Source organism: Harpia harpyja, chromosome 10, assembly GCF_026419915.1.
Source record: "Harpia harpyja isolate bHarHar1 chromosome 10, bHarHar1 primary haplotype, whole genome shotgun sequence".
In the NCBI taxonomy this organism is placed as follows: Eukaryota; Metazoa; Chordata; class Aves; order Accipitriformes; family Accipitridae; genus Harpia; species Harpia harpyja.
In genome coordinates, this window is record NC_068949.1 from 17695782 (window position 1) to 17721506 (window position 25725).

Below are 25725 nucleotides of genomic sequence, written 5' to 3' on the forward strand. Positions count from 1 at the left end.
TGGGCTCTTCAGTTGCTGGTTAGGATAACAGTCACTTCTTAGCATTTTCCTTAAGCCAAGGTACAAGCCACTGCAGCCTGTAGTGCAAGTTGCATGAATACACTCCCAGCTGTTTTCTTTCAGCTCTGCAGTGCATTTCCTTTCTTAGCTAGCTAATTAAAGCCCCTAGTAGATAAAAACAAGGAATAGGTGAAGACCCAGAGAAATAGAAAGACAACAAAAGGGAATGAACAGAGCCCTACAACCTCAGATTCTCTCTGGAGACACTGGGAGATCTTGAATATTGCTTGAGGCCAGAATGATTAAAACTAAAACTCTTTAGTAGGTTATTAAAACACAGCAGACTTAGCTTGCATGACAAATCAAAGAGAATGTTTAATAATTCTGAGAAATGTAATAACCATGAATGTCAACTACTTAACTAATAAAATACAATTTTGTTATTCCATGGGGGTCACTCCTTACAGCCTTTATAGCAGCTTTATATGCAGTTTTGAAGTTTAAACATTATTTTTCTTAGTAAGACAAGAGAAACTCTACAAAATTACTAACAACCATTTCAGCTACCTGTTAAATTTTATTTATTTATTTATGTTTAAATTTGGTTTGGCATTCACTGCTCTGATTTGAGGAATCATTCTAGGAGGCTGGCATGCAGAAATCCAGCCCCTGTATGTTCGAGCAGCTCACTGCCTGGTTAAAGAGCAGTTATCCCATCCTTAGTGAAGCAATATGAACTACAGCCTGGCCTAGAGATTTCAAATCCATTCTGCTAAGCATGACAAATATATGCATACCTGTATAATGGACTATGTGTATCTCCATACTTTTTCCATCCGAAATGCAAAAGCACAAACAGCAACTTCTGTTCATCTTGTCTCAGATCGCAACGTATGTACGTACCGTGCAACTACATAGCCATTATCTTGTTCAGATATTATCTCCGCAGCAGCGACTACGAAAGATGTTACAGATTGCTGGCTTATCCGTACTGTTCTGGAAATACAAACAGCAGCACAGCTATTGATACCCTTTTTGTTGACTGTTTTTTTCCCATTCATTTTAGCAGAGACATGAGCTTCCAAAAAAGTACTGAACTGAATCAAGCCTTTTCACATCAGTGTAGTTCACACACCCCAAGTACAGTGAAGTTTACCTAAAGGTTTAGGCCAATAGCCTCAGAAAAGTATGTTAAATCACTGGAGCAGCTGTTGTCCTGCTAATAATAGTTTTCTTTTCCTGCCTTACTCTCATCTCCTGAAACCCTTGGTGCTTTCTCACATCTATCACCAGTTATATACTTTCCTGTTCTCTGAATATTCTTGCCTACGTTCCTGAGAGGGAAGCAGGTTGTAGCATTCCCTCTATAAAAGTGGGCTGTGATATCTTATAACCTCTGGTTTGTAAGGGAGTGGACTGTGACAGAGACATGCCTGCAACATCAGCAACTGGCAGGCAGGAATATGCTTGTTTGTCAGGAGTGGAAATCTACACAAGAGCACCTCAAATATGCTTATTTTTAAAGTAGTCTCGTTGCTTGTCTGTCTTACCAGACTGTCGCAGGGGTTCAAGCTAGAAAACAAGTGTAGCATAGGTTTTTCCTAACCGTGTCTTCTCAGACATGTGTTCAGCCCTGTGCAGAGCCCAGCCTGCTGGGTACACGGAGTGCCCCTTTCACAAGGTCAGTCCACTTCCACTGTTATCCTGGACAATCCTCTAAAGCTGAAGTTAATACTTAACTTCTAAAATTTAGTTTTCAAAACCTGGAGAGAACAACTGTGCTCCTGACTGTTTCAATACCAGTGTCACCATGCCCTACAGCATTACATTTCTCTAGCATCTATTTTCCCAGCTATGTTTCCACACAAATGGGGCTCAACTGCCTAATAACTCCCATTTTTTTATGTTCTTTTACCTTTCCAGAGTAACATATTGTGCCACTGTAACAGAGGTGAATGATGTAAACTATACTTTCCAACAACAACTCACACAATATGCTAGAACAAAGGCCAAATTCAGAACTATACTGAGGGCATTTGACAAAGATAAACTTTAGGGCTGCAGCATTCAAAACCACTGGAGAGCTTCTGGTAACTCGAGATGGAGTGTTGGGTACAATATTCAGCAAATTGATATATAATACACTTAAGTGTTCTAGACAACATTTGAAACATTTCTTAAATAGCTTTTATAACAGCTATTGTGCCATGAGCTGGCAGCTTTTCTCACCAGAATCCTGCTGTACTGTTCCCAACACTTAATCCCCATTTGTTAAAAATACAGGTTCTGCTTTAAAATAGACTTTAAAACACAAGATTAAAAGGAAACAAACATTTTCACTTTGTTTGTAGAGCTTTGCAATTGAAAGGCTTTTAACCTTTTTTCACCATTAGTCATGAAAACTAGAAATGCACTTTAGTCTTGAAAAAGAAAGCTGAGATTCTCCAGATGCTGGCAATTGCAGCTTCAAGCTAAATACCAGGAACTAGAAAATAACAGCACATAGAGGGCAATCTGAGGCTTCAAGATAATATTTGCTCTACTAGTTTTTGATGCACAAATAAAAGATCTACTTAGCAGGCTTAGGAAGTACCATTAATACCCCCCCCCCTTTTTTTTTTCAGTTTAGCTGTAGCTCTCTATAATAAAAGGTAAAGAGGTAAAAAGGTTTAAAAAAGTGCATCACTTCTTCCTCCTGCCTTTCTCTTTTCCTGTCTTTACCCTCTTTACCTTGCTTCTGTGAATGCATATAGCTGCTTAAGCAGGGTGGAGAGAGCATAAGGGGATAGAGGGGTTAAAAGGTGGTGATCTGTAACAAAGTAGCATTGATCAAACCAATTCTGAGTGGGACACCCTTGCACGGGTGTCATTGGATCCATAAAGTGCAAGGTAGGAGATAAGCAAGACAGTAACCAATATATTCATTACAATGTTGCTTAAGAGGTTTCAGGTTTTCCAACTAAATCTGGTGACGAAGTGCTGTGCCCATCTCAGCTAGAGCAGGTTGTAGTAGTTCAGCTTCCCTTGTTGTATCAAAACAAAAGTTTGAATCAAAACCATGCTTGGGAATAGTTCTTGGGGCAGGGGGGAAGGTTGCATAGAGCCTTTCTTTGTACATATCTCAAGCACGAGGCAAAGGTGGCCAAGAGTTGTAGCCCAGCAATGCAGACGGGAGGAAGGGGAAAAGATGCTCTGTGCAGAGGTCTCCCAAGAGAGCGCAGAAAGCCTGATGGGGAAAGCTGCAACAAGGCAGCAGGACCAGATGGTTTAATCCCTCCCTCCCCTTCTCACTGCCTTTAGTACATCTCTCAAATATGTTCAAGTACAAGCTGTGAGAAGGAGTAGGACAGTTAGGGGTGTGAACAACTGGGACTCATCATGATACAGTTGCCATGAGTATCCAAACAACAGGGTAAGAAAGAGACCAAACTAAGGCAAAGCAATGCAGGAACAGAGGGCCGCTTTGGGGTTTTGAATGTTGTGAGACAGTATACATACTCATGCACCTTTTGCAGCTCTGTAGTAATATTTTCTGTTAAGGCTGCAACGAAACACTGAAATTCAGTCTGCTGCACCACTGAGCTGATGCAGGCCCTATTTCCATGAAGCCCAACGTTAGCACGCCCAGAGTCTCTGAAATCAGACACCTTAATGTGGGTTGACTACTGCTCTCGCATTCTGTATACTTAGTCCAGCTGCTTGAAGTTTTATCTGTATTTGAACACCCTGGAAGAGGATGCCAACCAGTTAGACATTGTAGAGTCTTCCTCCCACTGCAAAGCTGCCAGAAGCCTCTTGCAGGATTAATGCACAAGCTCAGCTCTGTGGGACAAACTGTGCTGCTAGTTGAAGACACAAACAAACCAGAGCACACAGCCAGGAAAAAGCTCTCACAACAGTCTGCCCTGAAGCACTGATCTAAACAGCTCAAGCTACCGATGTCTGAACCATCACTAAGGTCACAGACCATAAAAGAAAGAAGATGTTAACTGTAGGTGCCTCAGGATAAAGTCATTCCCTAGAGATAACACAGAGGATCCAGTCATGCTGCTAGTGCTGAGAGGTTTGGCAGAGAGCTTAAAAGAGATACGAGGTGCACCTAGGTTTCCACGCTCTCCTGCATTATTTCTTCTCCTGGGCATTACTGGCCAAACTACAATCCAGGAATTATTTTTCTTTCCTTATATCTCCAGGTGCTAGGGCAAAGGGTAGAGCCACTTTGGTAGCGCTAAAGCCACAGACTTCCCTGGGCAACAGTTCTCCTCTGCATGTTTCACACAAGAGGGTGATGCCTTCACAACAGAAAACAACCAGAGCAAAGGGCATGTTTCTCCTCTGCTCTGGGCATAAGTTAACCACCCCTTCCCCTGTATTTATGTGTTATAATTAAAAAAATAAAGCAGTAAGTACAAGTTGCTACTGACTGAAATAACTTCCTGTTTCCACCTTGTAGATCCCCCTGAAAATTGCTGCTTGAAAAATAGAGAGAAGGAAAAGAGCTTTTCAGAGACTGTGGTTTTTCACATGTGACAAAATAGGTCTTCCTAAGCTGGTACTTAGCCTGAAATTGTGTTTTAGAAAGATAAACCCAGCAGCTGATTAATAAGTGCTGCTTTCATCCTGAATTACTCAGAAGCTCTGTGGAGGTCATATTAGCACCAAATGAGATAGTTCTAATCAGGGGCATAACAGCAACTACAGATTAGTTTATAATTAATCCAAAATTAAGTGGTCATCAGGGATGCTGATTTAAGCCTCTTGGAAGGTAATAGAACACAATTTCAAACTCCTCTCTTTTCAGCACCTACTAAAGAAGGGTGTCCCTTAAAAAAGGTCTCCCTAACATGCATGGTGAGAAAGGTCAGAACTTAGGGCACTCAGCAATACTTTGCCAAGTTTAAAAGTTTCAAGTAATATGACTCAATAAAAGCTCATTTTCTATTTCCAGGTCTTGTTTCTGCCCTGTGGACTTTTGTCCAGTCAGAAGATCAGCCTGCTCCCACGCAACGGCCTGCCAAAGCTCACAGATCTGAGCACTGCTATTCTGCTCCTCCGAGCAGTGGTTCAGGACAGGACAGTTTACTGGGTAAGCCCAGACCAATAGAGCAATACTTTCACTTACACAGCTGCATTTCTAGGGCAACTCCACTAGGGATAGATTTTCATCAGTGTAATACGGAGCAGAGTTTGGTTTCCCTTCTGCACAGGAAGTGTTTCAGCTGGGAAACCGTTTTCCTTGAGATGGTTTACACCAGGGTAAACCTACAAGATGGGGAATGCTGGGAACAGAAGTGATACCACACTGAAGCCTGAGAGCTTAAGGACCCAAGAGATGACCTGACCGGACGTTTACGTAAAGCAGCTCGGATTTGCTATATACACCATCCTTGCTGGGGCCAAATACACCTTTCACGTACACAGCCTGGTAGAAAAGTTAGTTATCTGGTAACTGGACTGTACGAAACTGAGCATACAATATGAATGTTCTCCCATTCTGCCTTCGTGAACTCCCAATGTTTTTAGCACAAGAATATTTTTGCACTTACCTGCAAAGAGTTTTGCAGTTTGTATAGATCCCATTTGAAGTGTAGTGCTCTCCAAAGACAAAAAATCTTAACATAAGGTTACAAGAAACTTCATAAATTTCTAACAAACCGTATTGGAGGTTTGCTTGGAAAAATCATGTAAAAATTAGTCTAAATTATATTTCAGAGCTAGACTCTTGAGAGAGTGACTGATATGGCAATTAGGAATAGTATTTCTAAAAAAATTCAGTTAAAAGAACACAACTGTTCACATCTGCAAAATACTACTCCAAATCTGTTTCAAACCAGCAGTTTAGTCATTGTAACCTACTGGATGATGCACTGGGGGCATAACACGTCATTGCTGTTAGTCCAGCTCCAAATGAAATGGTCACAAAACATATCACAGGGTTTTTTTGATACAATCTCAAAGTAGACTTACCTAATCATTCCAAATAAATGCATTGGAGACTGAATTACCACTGATCCCTAAACCTGGAAGCACAACAGGATTGTACCTACTCTCTAGAATGTCTCTTTCTTGTCCTAAATTAACCCAAATCTATCTTTTAAATATTGCACCATATCCTGTGTTTTCATATAATAAATACTGATTAAAAACTCCCAGGCAAAATTTAAAAAGTTCTTGTTTTTATAGCTACAGGGCAGCAATTAATGAAGAAAAGGAATGCAGTTCACTTGAGAACTGCAAAGATACATTGCCAGTAATGACAAGGAGAACATGATGCAGATCAGCAGATAAATCATACTCTAGAAAATTCATGCCCTTCACCAATTTCAGTAATTGCTTTTTTGCTGTACCTGTATAAGCTGGTGCAGAGAAAAGAAATGCCATTACTTACAAAGGTAGACATGGAATTAGGCAATGAAAATAACAGCTATAAAACAGAAGAGCTGGACACCAAATGCTCCTCTGTACAGATATGTTCCTATGTTCCTGTGGGTCCACATAACTTGCCAGTGTAGACAGAGACCTTCTCTCCGTAGAGGTACTTACATGTCTTAAACTAAGTGGTAGAGGAATTGAAAATCTATTCTTCCATGGTCAAAAATTTAAAGTCTGCATGTAAACAGTTTTCTTAATTGTTGAACTTTTAGTATTGGGCTTTGTTGTCATGGTATTCAGCTATTCCTAGTTAATCCAGTCTGTATTTCACCTGAGGTGAAAGAAGCTCCCATCAAGAAAATCATAAAAACCTATGGTATCACTTCTTTCACGTTAAGGACCTGTTCACGTAAATAAGGCCTTTTGCTGTTTTTCTGCATGAGCTAAATTCCACTTGGAGTACACTTCACCAGTAGACTCTTGTGTTTAATTTAACACAAAAATATTCTGCTTTCTACTGCATTTAAATCTTGATCTGTATCTCCTGAACTTCAAATGATGCCTATAGATTGCCAACAAAGATCTTGTTCTCTTGTGATTGTTCTACCACACACAAAGCAATCTGGCTGGACATTTTACTGTTTTATTCCTCTTTGTAGTTACAGCACATTTCATTTTCCTATCACATGGAAAAAACAGCAAGAAAATAGCTGAAACTTCAAAAAAGAAATTATTTGCATGTCAGTAATCACTTGTGTGCAATGGACCTCTGTACCCAGACGACAAATACCACTTTAGGCTCTAAGTGATCATTAACAGTCAATTTTAGAACTAGAGTAAAAGCGCATTGGGAGAAAAGCTATCACTAAATACTGAAATAACATAGACTGTATGCACTGTCCATTATCTACATGATAAAAGAACGTATCAGAAGCAACATGTAGAGAGTAATATCTCCAAGTTTACAGCTCAGCTTAAAGACAGAATATATAAAAATTTTTCATTAGTTTCAAGATTATTAAAAAATGCTTCCCTCATGCTGCATTTATGAGGAACCCATAGGAAGGTATAACAACCAGCCTGCTGAGCATGCCATAAATTATTAGCCTTACTATCAATATGATAAACACAATTTAATTCATAATGATTGAAAAAATTAAATCTGTATTTTATTAGGAGATTCAAAACTGAAAGTGAAAGAGAAAACAATTATAAATACACTCTGGTTCTGGTTATCTCAGGCCACCTTTATGGGAACAAACTTCTATATCAACCACATACATAATTGAGAGCAAAAGCTTTGGGTTTTCTTAGATTCATCAGCTCAAGAATTCACAAATAATTAAGGCACATGAATTTCAACAATCAACTTCATTCCATTTTCCAGAGTCTTGCATTACTGCACAGTCTTCATTTTTTAGATTATTTGGTTCTCCAGCATTCCAGTTTCTGTAAGTTACAGCCTCTTCATTCAGGTACATGAATGTGCTTTTAGTCTGTTCAGCAGATATCCCCATATAAGCCTGCTTCGAAGGTGTTATTAAGTCTTTTAAAGTTGTATTCTCAGCCTCCTTCCTAGGAGAGGCAAATGCACTTCCAGCTTTTGCACAAAAGAATTTTCCATTGTCAAAAGTATCTTCCTTTTCAGTTGAGACAAATATTTTTTTACCAATACTCTTGATGTTCTTTAAAATCAAAGCTAGAAACAAAAGTGAACATAATTGTATTATACCAAAAACTGATCATGTTATAGTAATTTCTCCATATCACAATTGTACTTCAGAAGTAGCTAATACCAGCTATAAAAAGACTATTTCTTGAAGTCGTAGGCAGAATCCAATAGAAGTCAAACAAAATAGACACCCAGAAATATCAAGCCCACACTTAAAGAAAATGGGAATTTCACAAGAAGCTGGATCACAAGTCTTGTAGTAATGTTTTTCATTTCCAGTTCATATAGCATTACAGCTCTTGAATCAGGATCTGAAGGAATTCACACTCAAATTGCAAGCATGACAAAATAGCTTGGCAGATTTCAATGCAAAAATCACAGATCAATTAAAATCATACAAAGGAACTGAGCTGCAATTAGGAGATCTTCTGTACCCATCAGCTTTATCACAGGAACCAAACAGTCACAGGACTGTAACAGAACTCAGGGTTCAAAGCAACAGAGTGGAAAGAGGAGACAGAGACAGCTTTAGCAAGCCTGGGAAACTGAGTATTTCTCCAGAAAATATAAAATTATCTTGGAGAATTAGGAATATATAGCTCACATGCTTGACAGGCTTTCATAAAAAGCCAGTGAAAGTGAAGCTCTTGTTCATTTAGCAGATAAAACTACTAACAGCGATTCTTTTGAAACACAGTTGCTGTCTTTAATGAGCAAGTTATTTTATCTTATTGTCTTTAATGGGTTTCTGGGATTAGTGTGAAAGGAGTCTGCCACATCATCTACAATGATACAAAAACTGGGCCATGTACATAGTTAAATTTTCCCCTGATGATGTGGGAATGGTAGCAGCACAACGTTCTTGTGGGCAGGTCAGTTCAGGAAGGATGTATTCAGTGAGACAGCATTTAATTAATGACTGTCTCCCATGAGCAACACAAGAGAAATTTGTAATATTTATTTCAGCCTACTGTTTTCAGTCCCTTCTCCAGCACAAGCATGTCCATCATTTTACCAGGCCAAAAAGAAAACTAATCAACGATTAGACCTTACCTTTTTTGTATCTATTTAGTTCAGCCTCCAAAACCTGTACTTTTCTTTCCAAAGCAGTTACTTGTCTGTGCAGGTCATTGGCTACTAGAACTAGGAGTTAAGGATGTTATTTAGTAATTTATATAAAAATGACTACACAACAACTGTCTCTGAGATGTTTAGCTTTCCTGTAACCTGATGCCATGTGAAAGCGCTATTCGGTTTCCAGAGCAGAAACCACAGGTCACATTGCAGGTTTGTTCCATGGAAATTTGTCCCAGTGGGAGAGCCTTATCCCTGACTGGGATGAATACTTGGGTGGGCTTTGAATTCTCAGGGCTGCCAAAGTCATCTTCTATTCAGAGGGAAAAGCCCAGTTCTCAAAGGCAAAACACAGATGTAAACATTTTTAAATGAATTAAAGTTGAAGCAAAACCCACACGAACAGGCAAAGAATGAAAGAAAAATATGTTGTTTATAATGTGATAGAAGGTTTGTTGTTTCACTCTCAACAATAAACTAGTGACTCATTCCAGACACTTTTCACCCCCCAGTTATGTTGGTCAACTCATCTCCTATGTAACAGACAACTTATCTTTCCACTCCTTATACTTCTGGAAATCACACCTTTCCTCAAATGATGTTGTAAGGATACCAGATATTAACACAAATATTTTTTGGAAAATATACTAAAAGCTTGAAAGCCAGATTATAGAAACATGAGAAATTTATTTCTTACTTCCACGTTCTCCTTTTTCTCCTTTCTCTCCTTGTGATCCCAAATCATCTTTTATTTCTGGAGGTCCTGCTTTTCCAGGGAAACCCTGCAGACCTCTCAATTCTTCTCCTAGAGTTTGATTTAAAATAAAATTGTTTAAATGTTTTCTAAGTTTTTCTCCCACTATGTTTTCTTAGTGCTTAGAGAGAGTACTAAACACTGACTCTTTTTTTTTCTCCCCCCCCCCCCCCGGAAAATAAAAGCATCTCAGGAAGATTGAATTGTTCCTGTGGAAAGCTTCATTTGCTAGGAAATGCATTACTTTTTGATGAAAAATTCTTTACTACACCTACTTACAGCACTGAAAATCCAATGAAATAAATGCTGTCTCATGTCATTGCAGAGGTACCCATGCTCTAAAACCAGAAAGCCAATATACTTCAGCTGTAATCCAATCACACAGTACAGTATATGATCTAGAAAATGAGCTAAATCATAAGATTAAGGATACCTCTGAAGCAGTTTGTTGAAACAGATAGTGCTGGCTTTGCTTATTTCAACCATATAATTGCAGAAGACATACTGAGGGTATGTGGACCAGAAAATGTCTATACAGAATATCAATATATGCTACTCAAATTTTATGTCATAGTTCATATCAAGTGGTATTGATAACAATGGGAGTTTGCTTGGAGGTGGAAAAGCAGTTATCTAATTCCAGGATGCATGGAGGATAACATGATAACACAGACAGGATACAGTAAGAAAGTATACGATTCCATATGTACTTATTAAGTTTGGACAGAAACTATGATTTGGCAGCTTGGGAGAGCAGATGACTTGGTTCTGCCACATGACAGAAAGCACTTGCTGATCTATTTGCTGTTTGCAGCAGTGCATGAAAAAAGTCACCTAACTGACAAATCATGCCTTGGGGGAATTCTGTTATTGGGACTTAGTGAGTATGAAACAATCAAGGTATGACCATCAGATTAGGAGCCAACTATAGCAAGCATGATTTCTGGTTTTGAGAGCTGGCCCCTGGAAAGAAAAAGCAATAATCATTTAGTAGGGTATTGTAGGAAACTCTCTAAGTGATTCAGAGTACAAATGGTACAATCAGATTAAAATCTCATTACAACTGTGTTTTATGGGCTGCTGTGAAAATGTACTGTATTTATTTATTAAAAGCCAGGTATCTAGAGTAGCATTATAAATGCAGAAAGCATTTTCAGCTTCCTGAAATTGTGTGGAGCCTACAAAAGGTTAATAGGGTAGAAGAAAAGGAGAGAATTAAAAAGACAAAATGAAAGAATGAAGGCGGCATGAAACAAGACTAAAGAGATGATAAGGAGTATCAAAAATACAGTATTGCTAAATGTTCATAGCTCTGTACATGGTTCTTCCTTTTCACCCTTGGGAGCATCTCTTCCATCTCTGCCTGGTAAGCCATTGACTGCAGGAGCACTGCACTGAATTACTGGGCAGGAATAAACTTTCTCTTCTGGTTTATCTGGTACCAGCACAACACTCGTGGGCAGGGAACCCCTGCTGCGCTTCTGTGCCAGGTAAAGCCTCCGCAGTGGTTTCAGACACCATTTTCTAGGGTGCTGATACATGAGCACAGGAGGACAAAAGGGAGATGGCTAAAGAGGTCACTGCTACCAGCTGTTCAGCCTCTCCGTGCTCTTCAACTCCTTGCCCCAATTTCAGGTTAATTTTCACAGGCTTTACACACAACTATGGCTTCAAAGTTGTGCTTTCTCCAGGCCAGACACCCCTTGGAAGGGGTGCGGAGCTATATGACTTTACTCTGCTGATGCTCATGATGTGGTAAATTGCAGCCTGTGTCATTTCCTCCCAAGTTAATTTAAGAACAGTGATGGACCTTGTGCTTTTCCTAATGCAACACAGTATCTCTTGAGAAATTACTTGCACCATCTTGTTACCATCAACAGTGAAAGCCAAAGTACCAAGGCACTGAAAGGCTGAAGAAGAGTCATTGCTAAGCCCCCAGATCTGTGACAAATCAAGCAGTCATTTCATAAATTCCTTCATTTACATAATTTTAAAGGGTTGCCTAGGAAAGAGTTGCCTACATTGCCTAGGAAATACACTCCTGTCTTCAGGCAAAAGACCAAGAACAAGAGATAATGTCTGAACCATTTCATCTAGCCTCTGATTGTATCTTTATGTATGGAAACCAGAAAAGAAACAACCAAGCTTATAAGAATCTGAAAATCTCAAGCTGTAATGAAAATACTTAATATAGCAATATAGTCATCAATCTCACCATGCTGCAAATCCATTTCAATGTTTTGTTCATTGTATGTCTAAATTTAAAGCATTTCTCTTCATGCCAAATGAGTCATACAGTATTCCAGTCTGGGATGAATCCTGAACTCTCCAGCTATTGTGTTTCTGCTGAGACTCTTCTTTCCACAGCTATCAGGATTGCTGTATGTCTAAAGCTTAGAGTGATTAAGCTGTTTCTCTTGATAGCATTTCCACTACTAGTGCGTTTAAGTAGTAATGATCTGATTGCCTCCCAATTTCTGCTTTCAGACCTTGTATATTAATAAGATACATTTCTTCCTCAGTATTACACCTCAGAGCCGAAGTCCTCTTGGATCCCAGATCTGCAATACTTTGCTGCCCTCTCTGAGCAGAACACTAACAGGCAGTAACATCATAAGGTAAAGCTCTGCGTGATGTTCTGACAAGTTGCACCACAGTAATTTTCCTTGATTTCAATATGTGTTTAACTGAAAAACCAAAATGAAACTACCAGAAACAAGAGCTGACAAACTTTTATGTTAAATAAGCCACATACTAAAGTCAATTGGCCTTATTTTCTCCCAGTTCTACCAGTCAAAATGAAAGACAAGCCTAAGGAAGCACCATTTGGTTGACAGATTGAGGTAAGGACAGAAATTAAATCCAGCGTGAATTTTGCTAGTCACCTTAATTATTTCTCTTTATTTTAAGCTTCAGAAAAGGTTATCCACAGAGAGCAGCTTCCCCTGTCATGTTTCATCTGATAAAGTACAATATAAAGTATAATCACTAGCATATTACTGTGAGAACATTATCATTAGGATAAAAAGCAGAGTTTAAGAAGCACCACTTTTATTTATACTTCTTTGTGCTGCCTCCATTAGGCTCCCATCAAAATCTGGGGCAATAGCATACATGAAAATAAAGTAAGGAAAGGTATTTAGCTAACTAGTATAGCAAAACTTGAATCCTGGTTTATATTTCTTATCCAGCTTCATGGACTCAAGCCAGTCCTTAACAGCCCTCTAAGGATTTCCTTCTGCTGAGTATTTATACTATGTTAATTATCCAGTACCAGGGAAGTTGATATTGCTGCTGTCTCCCATGAAGGCAGCAAGACCAAGCTTAAAATAATAGCACTATAACAGAAAACTTGGAAACAAAATGTTAAGCTCTCAGAGAAGTCCGCTCCCTATGGAGATTCAGCCTCACACAAGCCTTTGTTGGCTTTGCCTGCCAGGACCTAAGATCTATTTACCTCCAAAGTTTTCCAAGTTGACCACCTCAACCCTTTATTCTAGGAGAGCCAAAGTGCCTGTTTACCTTTGGCAAATTGGTGGCAGGGTTTACTAGCAATGAAATCACTTCCCAAAGAGACTAATTATAATTTGCACCAACAATGGTTTAGATAAAAAAGCAAAATGTTCCAAATTTCTCACAAAAATGGAGTAAATCTTAGGGAGCTGAAATAAAACCCACAGGTTTTGGAATCCATATTTATATTCAGAGAAGATGGAGAATCCCACATACAGAATCACACTAAGTGGATGTAATAACAGCATGACAGTCCTCAGGTCCCAAGGCTTACACAGGTGCAGACTTTCTCAGCAGAGATCAGAATTAGGCCTTGAAAGGTGCCATGAAACTTTTATATTTAGGAGGTAGCTAGTTCTGGAGGTCCTATTTAAGACATAGATCTCAGGTAACACTTTTGTTCCTCCATAAAAAGTGCTTTAGGACACGATTCACCCAATGCAGGTAAGAGCAGGGAAGGGATCCTGGAAAAGGCAGCAGGGAGTCCTTGTTCCAGACCTAGTCTTGGAGGTGACGTCTCTGAGTCATTAGCCCGAAACCTGAGAGTCTGACAACACAGGACAGCCCTACTGAAGTCAAGTACTAGGGAAACTGCTCTTCAAAAGCAGATATTACATTTATACAGAGAATACTCAGGAACAGAATGCTATTAAACCGATAGATTACATCCTGCTAACAGTCCTCCTCATCAGCTTGCTGTGGTCCAGTAGGGCAGCCTACAAAAGTCCTTTCTAACCAGCATGTCTGCACCTGCAAGGGTTGCATGGCCTCAGTATGGTCAAATACTTATCACAGCAAAAGAGATCTTTACTTACCAACACCTTTCCTTGATCAGTACACAGTGAAACTCTTATCGCACCACTGGCTTCCCTGACAGCCAGCACAACAGAACGTAGCAGAGAAGAAACGGAACAGAAACCTGCTGGATTTTTACCATGAGGACAAGCCTGCCGGGAGAAAAAAAAATCCCCTACATTTCTACTAAAAGCTGTAATTTTGTGCTTTAATTTGGGAAGAGGTTGCTTACTGGCTTATCTCTGTCTTGCACAATCCTAACGATTGCCTACCTCAATCTCACCACCCCTATTTACAGGTACTGCATATGACATTCTGGGAGTGAGCCCTTTTCTCTCTGCCTGGCCTTGGACAGACATTGACTGTGTTACAGTGCAAATGAACAATGAAAAAATCAGAACAACTGCAGGCACTGAAAGTTTTGACTGTAAGGTTTTTCCTCTTTATTCAGTCAATGGGTTCATTTTTGAATACCCTAGGAGAGGGAAGGATATTTGAGGCTTCCTTGACTGCAGTGACTGCCTTTCCTGCAATGTAGTCTGAATTATCCCTGGAAAAAACTTGGCCAACTCAAACATCCCCATTTATGTTTAAAAATGGGATGTAGGATTTGGAAAAACAACATGGAGTGAAGGAATATCTTTAAAGTAAATCACTTACTACTTGTCTTCTTATAATGCTAGTGATACAGTTAGTAATTAGAATAAACTTCTCAATAGAGCTTGCACTGTCCAGCTGGCTATAGTACATTGTGTGGACATGAAAAGTACAGTAGCAAGAATAGTGTGGGGGATATTGCCATGGGTAGCTCTACAAAATTAATAACATAAAATATAATGCTGAGGAAGAGATGTCTTGGGCAATTCTGCTTGCAGAAAATTTCCTTACGCAGAGGAAGGTCTGTTAGACATCTCCAGCTGCAAAAACCCAATTCAAACTCTCCATCCCTGCAGCAGTGTCAGGAATGATTTTTGTTCCCACGATCCCATTTCTGGGGCTGTTGTTCTCTGATGTGGTGGCATCAGATAGAGATGCGGCAAGCTGTGAGGCTGCCTTTGTATCTTTCCTGTTCAGGAGCTAAAATAAATTTAGTCTCAGTAAAAACAAAATTAAAACATCAGTTCAGAGCAGTGCTATTTGTCAGCTATGATTTGATAAAAACATTGTAGAGCCAACATCATTAAACAGAGATTTGGAATTCGAGATCTATTTTTTTTAAATAGGAAGCTGAAATTTCCACACTGACCTTTGCTTTTTTGGCCAAGAACCAAATGTGGTATCTATAAGCTGTCAACACATGGCATGCAGGGCTCATCTTGTAACTTTGTAACCCACAAAAATGTCTGGTTTGTCGAATGTCTGTTGAAGTTCCCTGCAGGTTGCTTGCCTGCAAAAGTGGAAGCATGAAGCAGATCAGATTCTCAGCAATTTCCCCACCCCTAGGTTCTTGCTAGGTCAGGACACCATCTTGCTGAAACAGTTCATCACACGGTAGAAATTTTACTAAGCTGTGGCAAACCCATCATGTTTATATGCAGTACCCAAACTTACAGGACTATTGTAAATTCCTGCATCAAGTGACAAATAAAAATTGTAAGGGCAGGTGGCTTAGTATTCACTAATTATTAAATGTCTTTCTTCACTGGATTTGTAATTTCATTTTCTATTTCCTTATTTCTATACAGCCTTCCCTTCCTCCAGAATTATTTGGTTCTCCTCGTTCCCAATTTGAGTACCGAGTTCCTCACTATTTAGATCCTTGAATGTACCTTCTTTCTGCATATCATTCATTTGGGGGAATGGTCTTACGTCTGGCTGCTCTTTAATGTATGGTGCAGGTCTCTGCAGATTTCCCTGGAGAAGCAAGCAGCTCAGCACGTGAGAACACTTGGCTTTCAAAGTTTCAAACTTGCCTTTGGAGCCATCAGTTTTGAGTATTCTTCACCAGCAGCAATATCATATGGGAATAACAGAAGTGGGAACTATATCCAATTATTTTCATCACAGCATAGCAGGGTGACAGCTTCTAGACACTTGCAAAAGAATATATGGCTAAAGCAGTGGATAGAAATGCACAGCTAGCTCATTGGTTTACTTTGATGTCAAACCAACAGAGTGCTCTTATCCCCAAACCAGGAGTTTACAAAGTATTTCAAACTTTTCATTGAGACAACTAGAGTCAGAATTAAAGACTTTTGAGGAACAAAACCTAGGAATAACCTTGTTTCAGAAAAACCTCAAACCAGGCATTATGAAGCACCATTCTTAATAGGTGCTCATGCAGTGAGTTTAATTAGAGCTCTTAGAAAGATATAAGGTGGAAGCTGTCCTGTGCAGGATCTTTTTCTTCTGAATTAGTAGTGATTTATCCCTTGCCTGTGTAACCTACTATGCATGCGTATGTCTGCACAATAAGAAGGATGGAGCAGAGCTGAAGCTCTTCACTTATTTCTTTTCACTTGTCAGCCTGCCACAGAGACTATGCAGATGAACAATTGCTTCCTGTTTTGGGCTAGTACCCCAAGTCAGCCCTCATTAAGGATAAAATCTTTGGATGTCCTGTGTCCGCTCTCTATATTAAGAGCAAGGTAAAAGTATCAACGTCTTGTGAGAGAGGAGGGAATTTATATAGTGGGACACACTAGGAACAATGTCATAGTAATAACACAGTTAAGTAGGAATAGGAATAATACTGTAATTATTATTACAGAGTCTCACCCTTCATTCATGGTAGAAATTAGACAGCATAAGCTTCAGCATATATAATACTCTGAGTTAATGTTTATGTATAAAAATAAAGACCTAAATAAGCAGATCCCAGTGAGTTTCCAGTGGACATTAATGAGAGTCAGATATTCTTTAATTTATTTTTCCGTCCTGGGCCACACAGCTGACAAACTAGGAACAAAGTGGAATTTTGTACCACCTTCCCCTCCCTCAAACTTTAAATGACTGCATATTAGCCTGGACCTAAGCTTATAAATCAAAAACTATTCCTGTTTCTTATTAAAAACAGACTTTGCAGAGATGCTGGGTCTGTACTTTGGAGTTTGCAAGACCAAGCATATAATCTTTACAGAAGCTGTAAGGGAGTGAGGCAGTTCTGAAGCAGACCAGACCAAAAAACCCCAAACAACCTGCTTAACTCTAAGTTCCATTTGAGATTCAAAGTTCACAAATCACACAGGATCCCTCACTTGGGGTGCTGACTATTAAGAACACATGTACCGAGTTTCTCCTCCGCTTTTGACAATTTGCTGACTGAGCTTCCTGTCACCTGAGCTAAAAGAAGTCTGAGCTTTAAAAGCATGAGATTCAGAAAGAAGATAACATCAAGATGCTATTCTTACCATTCCTAGTCAGCTGCTCTGCTTTACTAACATTGTAGAAGTTTGACTATAAAGTCAAACAACTTCTGTCTTCACCTTCACAGAGATTTAAGGGAACTTACCTTATACATTTGTAACGTATCGCTGTATGGGCTGTCCATCACTCAAGAGAAGTTTTTATTCAGCCGCTAGGCCACTTTTCACCCAGCTTTCTGTTTGACTTCTGCAAAGAATGCATTGCTTAGTGCAACTGGAAAACTAAGCACAGTGTAAAATCATGACATATTTACACTTTTATATTTGAGAGCAGCTACAGTCTTGTCCCAATATGAGAAGAATTAGGGAGCTAGGGAGACAGAGGATTTCACAGGGGTTTTTTCTGCTCTAGCATACCCACATACAAAGAGAAATTACAGTGCTTCACAATAAAACCACAGTTTACACCTTAATATTTCCTCAGGTAATCAAACAAAAAATATGCTGATGCTTACATGGGTGTATGGTGCCATACTGTTCAGCGCTACATTGTTCTGTGCAAGAAGAGGTTAAATCTTACCATCAAGAAGTAACAAAACAAAAATAAATGCCATTCATACAAAGTTCAGAGCACAAACTCTAACTGTTGGGGTAATGGGGAATTTCTGCCCTTCATTCATCTTGGAGGAATAGGAACCTTCTTGCTCTTCCTTTGCTTTTATTTCATCTGCTGTAAATGAAACATGAATGGAATAGGGTTATTTTCCCTTCAGACTCCTTCAAACTCACTCAGGCCTTTCCTTGATGCTTAAGGGCTCATAAAACACCAGCTTTTCACTCTAGCTGCCATAGAAGATGCAGAATGGCATCTTTTGCCAAAGTTGGATGAGTTGTTCACATTTGACAACTGATCGGTCAAGTAAAGACTTCCCAAGGGTTTTCTTCATGTTGCAACAAAAATTTGTGAAGCAAAGGCCTCTGCAAGCATGCAACAGCTGAGAATCACATACAGTTGAAGAATCAGAAGCTGTAGTCACATTTTGCTTCTCAATTTAGGTGCACATTGAGAAGCATTTTGTGAACATTGAACACATAAGAATCCAGATGAGAATCCCACATAGATTTAGCAGTACAGAGTAGAATCTGTTCTCACTGAAAATTATTTAATATGCACAGCAAAGCTTGTGAAGCATGGCGTAGTTACTGAGATTACCTACTGACATTATGGGATCAATGAAGTCCCTACACTTTTTCATGATTTTTCTTGTTTCAGCAGGATTTTGCCTTTCTGTTTCCTAATGTTAATGATTCTAGAAAAGATTCAAAGTCATTAGTAGGGTCTTCAGGAGGTGCGTTTGCACAGCTGATCCAGAAGTACTTAATACGGGAAACAAGAGATGCTAACTAGGCAAGTGAAAGCACGGCCAATAAGGAATAAAGCAGCCTGTAAGTGACCTCTGGTGGACAAGAAGAACAGTGTTATATTTGTTTGCTTTGTATTTCTCAGATTAGTTTATCCATTTAACTAGTTTACATCCATTCAGTTGGGTATTATCTAATATTATACAATAATCAAAGACATTTTCTGCTTGAACCAGAAGTATTTCATGCAAAAAATTGAAAACTAATATAGGAATGGTAAAGTTTTGAATCATAAACTTTAAAAGCCTCTGTAACAAGAGGGATTCTTGACTGTTGCATACATACCATTAACACTATACCATTAACAAAGTGAAGATAAGGCAATCTTTCAGGCGGTATAAAACTCACAAGCAATTTCAAAGGGAACACAGTAGTCCTCTGAGGGCACATCAATTGCTCCAAAATCCACCAGCATTTCGCAGGTCAGATGAGGTGGTGGAATCTGTTGCTTCCAGCACATGCAGGCTGCTGATCACAGCCACTCTACTCAATCATAAAAACTTACATAGCTATGTACTACAATACAGAATATCCCCAAGGACCTCATCCTATTCCCAACTAAATTTTTTAAAAGAGAAATGTAAGCTTGGGAATTCATTTTAATCTCATGGCTTGAAGAGGCTTCCAATGCTGTGTTTTGGGGCCCATGTTTGCAGAGTGCACATACAGCCTGAGGGACCACAAACTTTGTGCAGATCCATGTAGGACCACAAACTCCCTTTTGGTAATTAGACTTGTTTTCCCTTCCTACTGTTTCCTAATTTCCACCTGGAGCTAAAACTCCAATAGCTTCTCACATGGGTCTAACAACAGACATGGGAGATGGTTTGCTGCACAGAAATAACGCACTGAAATTGTTCCCAAGGAAAACTAGTCTGTCTTGGCAACAGTTGTCTTGGCAACTAAGTCTCCTCACAGGATGATGGCCACTGATCCATGAGTCATTTTTCTCAGAGACCAGAGGGGCCGGGGAATAGAGCTGCAGAGCCCCCACCATTTGGCTTTCCCCCCTCCCTCGCATTGACAGGGAACTCCTACCAGCCAAAGACGTTAACTGAAATTCTGCCTCTTGAACATAGATGCAGGATGTACTAATTACAAGGCATATTAATAGGCAGCATCCTTACAGACAGGATGGGGTTGGGGGTTTTTGGTTTTTTTAGATAGTCGTGTTAAGGACTAGCTTAACTCTCCACCAGGAGAGGAAAATTGCACTGGAAAAATCGCAGCAGAATATAACTCAACACAGCTGTGAGTACTAAGCAGAGCACAGATAAAAATGGCAGAGCACATTTCTAAGTAGCTTTTTCAGAAGACAGTGTGAAAGCTTTGAAGAGCTGTATGGTTTTTGATTTCATCTCTTACGTAGAGAGTGACACAGGTGCTCATCAGGGCTAGCACTGCTCCAGCAAGGCTGTGCTGCGCTAGTAACTGCATAGCCCCAGACCTGAGCCTAAATGAAGCCTACGGCTTGTAACGAGGATTTCAAATGCTGGTCTTTTGCCATGGACGGTGTTCCCATGTTCAGCTCTCCCCGATTGCCTGTTATGACTTGATTGCTTTTTCTGCTAACGTGGCCTTACTGCAAGTTAATATCACTTTGGGACAAAGCAACATGCTATGTTAATTGCTGCTCCTTCCCCTGTACAGCATATACTTAGCACTCATTGATTGAAATGGATACAAACACAAAAGTAAAACTGCCTCCTTTTCAGCACCATTTGCACGCGCGCACACACACCCCCACACACACCAGGTGTAAGAGCAGAACATAGGAAGCCTCATTTCCCAGCCAAAGCCTGCTGTTCTCTTTTTCCCTTACACTCCCACCTCTGAGAGGCCGGAGCACAATTTGCCTCCTACACCTCCTGGAAATGTCTGAAGTCTCAGTGAGGTGAGGTGAGCCTCGCTTGGTCACAGCCACGGGGCTCTCGCACCAGGACAGGGGCTGCAAGGATGGCAACTCTTCTTCACGAGGAGGACGAGCAGCCCTTTGGCCACAGAGCTGGCAGTGCCCATGCAGCCCACAGACCTGCGCTGCCTTGAAATCCTGCTGCCTAGGCAAAGCAATGAAACAGAAACCAGCCATTTCATTTTCATGGGCTTGATATCCCTGAGCTGTCTCTCTCAAAGGACATGTGTGACTGGAGACTCTGGGCAACTGAATGATGAGCAGCGGGTTGAGTGGTGAGCAGAAACTTAAGTTACTGCAATTTGAGATGGATCAGTTAGAAGAAACAAAAGAAGTACCTGAGTCAGTCCCAGCTCAAAAGGGCCAGCATGAGGGTGAGCAGGGCTGCACCAGGACATCCAGGTTCAGAAACAGCAGCATTTCCAGCAGTTTCTTAGAAACTGATCTGAAAGAAACATTCCTGTTTCAGAAAACGTGACTTTGCAATAAAATTATTTCCTCCTGGAATATTTCTCATGGTTTATTTAACTTCTTTAGTCTGAGTGATGCCAATCTATGCATACTATTATTTATTTAGTCATGAATATTTGAACACATGCATTGTCATATAGGAGGAATGCAAAAGAGTTTATTAGATGATAGCACAACCATTGCATGAATTAATATTCGCACAAGAAGAAGAGAAATGTTTTCCATCAGTTTAGACTTCTCTTTCCATTACCTGCACAGTAAACTCAAACACAGTAAAAGTTTCAGGAGCCTATTAGCCAGGTGGACTCCCAGACACTTTCAAGGAAAGGAAAAAAGCACCTCAAGCAATAAATCAAACATCCTGAAAATGGCATAGTAAATACTTGGAGATATGTAAAATCCCAGTTCTAACCTAAATGAGTAAACAACTTGAAAAAATGAGCTCAGGCATAAAAAGTACGAACTGACTACAAATCAACTGCAAACACATTAAAGGCCTATATTTGTTCAAATACATTATTCATAGGAAATAAGTTGAGCTGTACTTTTATGCAATTTATGTTGCATAAACTTAAGCAAATACTTGTAACCAAAAGCTGATTTAAGAATTAATGAGCAATTTTAAAATAAAATTCTATTACTAAATAAATTCCTCCCTGATTTGCAAAGCCATATGCTTCCTTTAGCATATATTCCAATACTTGTCTTAACAGCTGAGCCCTGTAATGTTGGGATAGTGACAAACACTTTAGGTGTGATCAAGTTCTTGCTAAACAGGACTGGTGTGAGGTAACGGGAGAGAAACCATTGTTTTTGAAACATTCTTAAGGTATTTAAGGTTCAACAACAACATGAGCCAATCGTATGTTTATGCTAAACAGCTACGTTTCTTCTCCAGGATCAATATTTCAGATTGTTTAGTAAACCAATGAAGAGGAGGAATGCACTTTTTCAACTCTACTAAAGCACTTGCATTATCCATTGCTGCACTCTTTTGGACGTTAAATTTAGCAATGAACATCTCAGGCTAAGAAGTACTGCAATATGATGTGGTACATCTGCACTGTTTGAATTGATGTGCCATACTGGCAGTGTTACCGCGCTTTTTAGTAACTATAAGCAATTGGGAAATTCAGATTCCACATGCCTTTTAGACAGCTGTCTCAAAAAATTTTTCTATATGCTCTGCCAGAACTATGTCATTTTCAGTAAAAAGAATCTTTCAACAAGAAGACAGTTAGTTGGGTGGGGGTTTTTCTTTTTTTTTTTTTTTTTTAATACCTGGGATCTCCTTTCCCTCAACTCCTCCTTCCCTTCTCTGCTGACAAAATCTCTCCAATATGGGCACAGAAAAGCATGCCCACACACCCAACTTCTCTGAACTCAGTGCTAGCTATGGAAAAGCATGAAGAGTGGGCTTGAGTTGCACTAACTTCACAGCACTAACTCCACACTCATCTGCACTAACTCTGAACTAAATGTGTATAATATGCTGAAGCAATATCAAAGGAACACAAGACTTATTTAATGACTAAATAATACACATTTATGTATCCTGAATAAAATCAATGTAATAAAACAGTAGCTAGCGTCACTCTCAGTTTTGTGTGACCTTTTGCACTGAATTTAAATTGCCTGATCTTTATAGAATTTAAGGTAGACTTCAAATATGTGTATTTCTATGCCAAATCCATTTCCATGTCATTCCAGTAATCACTCCCTCACTATTTTCTGGTGTTCTTTGGGATATTCTTTTGTTAATTATTCTGTAATTTCTTATATTATATAGAAGCCTTAGTAAACCAGATGCTTTTGAACTGCTGGAGATAATGGGAAATATCTACAAATGAACACCTTCTCCAATTATTAACCCCCAAAATTATCACCCAGAGGAAAGAACTAGTCTGGCTTCAACAGTTAGCTGACTTTTAAAATCTGAATTTAATTAAAGTACATATGCTGCTTGACCAACAGTTGAGGCACTGTAAAGCTTTCCATTGACTTTTTGGACTGTGGATTAAGCACATATCAGGGATAATTTTGAACTAAACAAAACAATCAAACATCTAATATTTGCAAAGAAATTAAATACTTACAATAACTACTTTGTACAGTAGCTCCTATCACCTACTTTCCACTAATATTTTACAAGTTCTCTTGTATTCACTTTGTCACACATAAACATGAATTGTACAAATAACTTCCTTAATAGGAAGTTTTCACTTACTCATCTTCTTTACTTAAAAACCACTTTTAAGGTCATGGGGCAGATGCCGTTTTGCAGATTGAACCTGCTTAGATAAACGCTCCGAGCTTTACTTGCTTCTTTGAGACACATCCATAGGCTGTTACGTAGTAGATGGACAGTAATACAGAACAAGCTGTTTCTCCCCAGTGTCTCCTCTGGACCTGACTCTTTTGAATACAAGGACAACAGAGATGAAGTTTTGCCTTTTGTAAATGTCACGCACAATTTCCCCACATTATGGATGAAAACCAAAATGGACCCTCTTTTTTTAATTTTTTGTTTTGTTTTGTTTCCAACCCCCTCCCCACAGTTTGGCTAATTTATGGCACCAACCAAACAACTAGCTGTTGTCATCAATCTTTAATAGCGTTACTACTCATTAGAAATCAAAGCTGCTGCATTTGTAGAGTATCTTTCCACAAAATGTGTCTCGGTATTTGAAAAATAATAGGGAATGAATCCTAATTGCTCTTAAGAGGTAGCTGCCAAAAATCTGGATGTTATCAAGATTTTCCAGACCCAAGATTTTGAAACGCTAGATCTTTCCAAAGAGACTGAGCCAAAAATATCTTGATATGTTGACAGAAATGCAAAAATGGGTTTGTTAATGTGTTCCGACAGCACCCCTTAGCTCTCAAATACCTCTCAGTCATGTCCCATCCAACAGGAGGGTTGCAGCTCCAGTGCAATAAGAATGACTGTTACTCTCATTCAGTCACTTCTCTCGTATAGTCTGAATAATTTTTACGTGACCAGTAGTTTGAATATAAACTATAATGCAAAGGGAGCTATATAATAGAACAGGATCTTCCGGCACAGACTATTTTCTGTTAGTAATTTCTCCAGTAGATGGGCAACGTCTACACCATTAAGTCTCTGGAGCTCCTTTTTGCTGCAGCCCGAAGACATTTGTCATCTTTTTTAAAAGTCTGGTACCCCAAAGTTTTCATTGACCTCAATGAGAGCTGTGGGTTTCCAGAATTTTTGAAAACTTACCCACTTTTTTAAGAAGCCTAATTTTAACATGTTGGTTTAAATAGCATGTCTATATACAGACATGATTCTGAAAAATATAGAATAGATCCCCAACAGCTTTCATACATACGAGAGAAGCCCTAAAAAACAACCATCATTTTCTCCCAATGTTTTCTAACCTGTTTCTAGATAATCATAGGATACATCACAGCTCTTCACATATAACTGTGAATTGACTAGTAAATGATAGATAAATAAGGTCATGGGAGGATTTATTGTCGCTAATATTACCTTGCAGTGAGAAGGAATGTTCATTTCCTTTCAGTAAGTCACTACCCAGCAGATGATTTCTGTTTGCTTAAAAGTGATAAGAAGAGCAGAATACAAGAAAATTAATTTTCACTGATGACAAAACGAATGAAGGAAGAAAGTCATATAGCTGATGAACTTCAGTGTGGAATCCAAGCAGGAATGCTAAAATAGTGAATTTGTTACTGTGATAGAGTACAACCATAATGGGGACATCATTTATGCAATATAGTCCAAAATGTTACTTAAATTTGATACACTGACAACATATAAAGCAACATACACATTTATACCAAGTGACAAATAACTCAGGGACCTGTTGATTAAGGAGTCAGAAATTACTAACAGGATCCATCTTTTCACTTACGCATTTGTCCATTGTTCTCTTTTTACCACTCTATTTGTTTTTATTGATTTCCAGCTTGAGTTGTAGGATTTTATTACTTACATGCCTAAGCAATTCTCCTGCCTGTATATCATCTATTTCAGGTAATGGTTATGCCGAGCTGCTATTTATTCCATAGCACTGCTCTCCGCTGTCTTCCTTAGAGAAGCAAGCTGCCCAGCAGCTTGGCAATGAAGAGCTTTTGAAGTCTCAAGTCACCCTCAAAAATATCAGTTTGAATATTTTTCCACCAGCAATCATGCCTTTTGGGAACAGGAGAATGAGGAGGACCCAGAAGCACAATAGATCTAAATTACTTTCAGCACAGCATAGCAGAGTGGCAGCTTCTAGGAGCCTGCTGAGCAAGGCCATGTTATTTCCCTGAGTGACCCACATGTGAGAGCACTGCATAGAAATGCATAGCTAATTTGCCAATGTACTTTGATGTCAGTTCAGCTGAGTACTGCTATTCCAAACGAAAAGTTTAAATGGGTTTCCAGCTCTGTAGTTCTCTGAAA

The 25725-nt window shown here is 39.3% G+C and overlaps 2 protein-coding genes and 1 long non-coding RNA gene across 5 annotated transcripts in view; all 3 read right to left on the bottom strand.

Moving 5' to 3' along the window:
• Positions 1–14471, bottom strand: part of LOC128147260 (pulmonary surfactant-associated protein A-like) — a 31337-nt gene extending 16866 nt beyond the window's left edge. The window contains exon 1 of one of the 3 annotated variants that reach the window (XM_052799698.1): positions 14201–14471. The gene's annotated coding sequence lies outside the window, so the exon portion shown is untranslated. Of the gene's footprint in view, positions 1–797; positions 1784–14200 lie in introns of those variants that run through there. The other 2 variants (XM_052799699.1, XM_052799700.1) reach the window with 2 other exon arrangements.
• On the bottom strand, positions 7520–11393 carry SFTPD (surfactant protein D). Its single transcript, XM_052798456.1, has 4 exons — positions 11315–11393; positions 9816–9923; positions 9098–9187; positions 7520–8071 (listed from the first exon to the last, which is right to left on the bottom strand). Exons 1-4 carry the CDS (start codon positions 11391–11393, stop codon positions 7731–7733), a joined length of 618 nt encoding a protein of 205 aa, XP_052654416.1. The 3' UTR covers positions 7520–7730.
• Positions 14472–21209: 6738 nt separating the features above from the next.
• On the bottom strand, positions 21210–24873 carry LOC128146891 (uncharacterized). Its single transcript, XR_008236880.1, has 3 exons — positions 24805–24873; positions 23518–23705; positions 21210–21264 (listed from the first exon to the last, which is right to left on the bottom strand). It is a non-coding gene; the product is annotated as an uncharacterized LOC128146891 (long non-coding RNA).
• Between the last annotated feature and the right edge of the window lie 852 nt (positions 24874–25725).